The 1,052-nt window shown below is 61.3% G+C and overlaps 1 protein-coding gene and 1 non-coding gene across 2 annotated transcripts in view; both read right to left on the reverse strand.

Annotated features, from left to right (window-relative positions):
* Window positions 1–1,052, reverse strand: part of HS1BP3 (HCLS1 binding protein 3) — a 42,433-nt gene extending 41,381 nt beyond the window's left edge. The window contains exon 1 of the mRNA XM_010002405.1: window positions 897–1,052. Within this exon, the coding sequence (XP_010000707.1) occupies window positions 897–1,052 (156 nt within the window). The remainder of the gene's footprint in view (window positions 1–896) is intronic.
* Window positions 49–130, reverse strand: TRNAS-AGA. Its single transcript has one exon. It is a non-coding gene; the product is annotated as a tRNA-Ser (tRNA).

Genomic DNA, 1,052 nt, shown 5'->3' on the forward strand with positions numbered 1-1,052 from the left:
AAAACGGAAAAAAAAAAAAAAAAGGCAAAAGAAAAAGAAAGCGCGGTCCGTAGTCGGCAGGATTCGAACCTGCGCGGGGAGACCCCAATGGATTTCTAGTCCATCGCCTTAACCACTCGGCCACGACTACCCCGACGGGCGGCTGTTCCGGCGCGGGAGCTTCATCAAGTCGTTCCCGCGCTTTTCCTCTTCCCTTCCTAAACGCTCTCCCGGCGCTCCCCTCCGCAGGGCTCTGCCCGCCCTCACACAGCCGGCACAAGCCTCTCTGGCTTCATTATCCCCAGCCCCTGGCCGGGCAAACCGGGCTCCTCAGAGCAGCTCTTCTCTCCCAGCTTTCCTTTGGGAACGAAGGCAGGAGGCGGCTGCTCCCTCTGCTGCCCCTCCGGCTCCGTTTTCACTTCGCCTGCTGCGGGGAAGGAAGGAAAAAAAGCCTCGCCGAGCGGGCCCCGCTTCCCTGCTCACGGCGGGAAGCTGAGGAGGTCGCTGGGAATGCTGGAAAAGCTCTGGGAGGCAGACACGGCCCCCCCGGAACGGGCTGTGGGTGTGCAGCGGGGCCCCAGGGGTGCCCCTGAAGGATCGGGTGGATGAAAAGGCTTTCCATCCCAACAAGCAGCGGCTGGAGGAGCTGGGGAATGTGGTGGGGAGGCTGGAAAAGCCACGGGAGATCCCCAGGTGGCAGGTACAGAACGGGCCTCGTGCTGCTCCTGGAGGTTTGGAGCATCCAGCTCCTGAGCCACAACCAGCACACGCGAAAGGAAGGCTCCAGAAGCGGAGTTCCCTCCCAAACCCCGGTTGTTTCCTCTCCCCGGCTCTGTTCAGCAGCGTGGAGGTGCCGCCGCAGGGCTTCCCGGCGCGGGAATCGCTGGTGCCGACCCACCGGGAAACGCTCTTGGAACTTGGGCCGTTTGTCCTGCGGCTTCCGAAGGGTTAAAAAGCTCTAGGCTGGGGTTCTCCAAAGCCATAAGCGTATCCCGAATGGTTGGATGGATGTCTGTGTGAATCACTTCTCTAATGGCATTTCGATCCCCGTTTGGCTTCCTGGAGGATCCCAT

This window comes from Chaetura pelagica, unplaced genomic scaffold (genome assembly GCF_000747805.2).
Source record: "Chaetura pelagica isolate M959 unplaced genomic scaffold, ChaPel_1.0 scaffold46, whole genome shotgun sequence".
NCBI classification, from domain to species: domain Eukaryota; kingdom Metazoa; phylum Chordata; class Aves; order Apodiformes; family Apodidae; genus Chaetura; species Chaetura pelagica.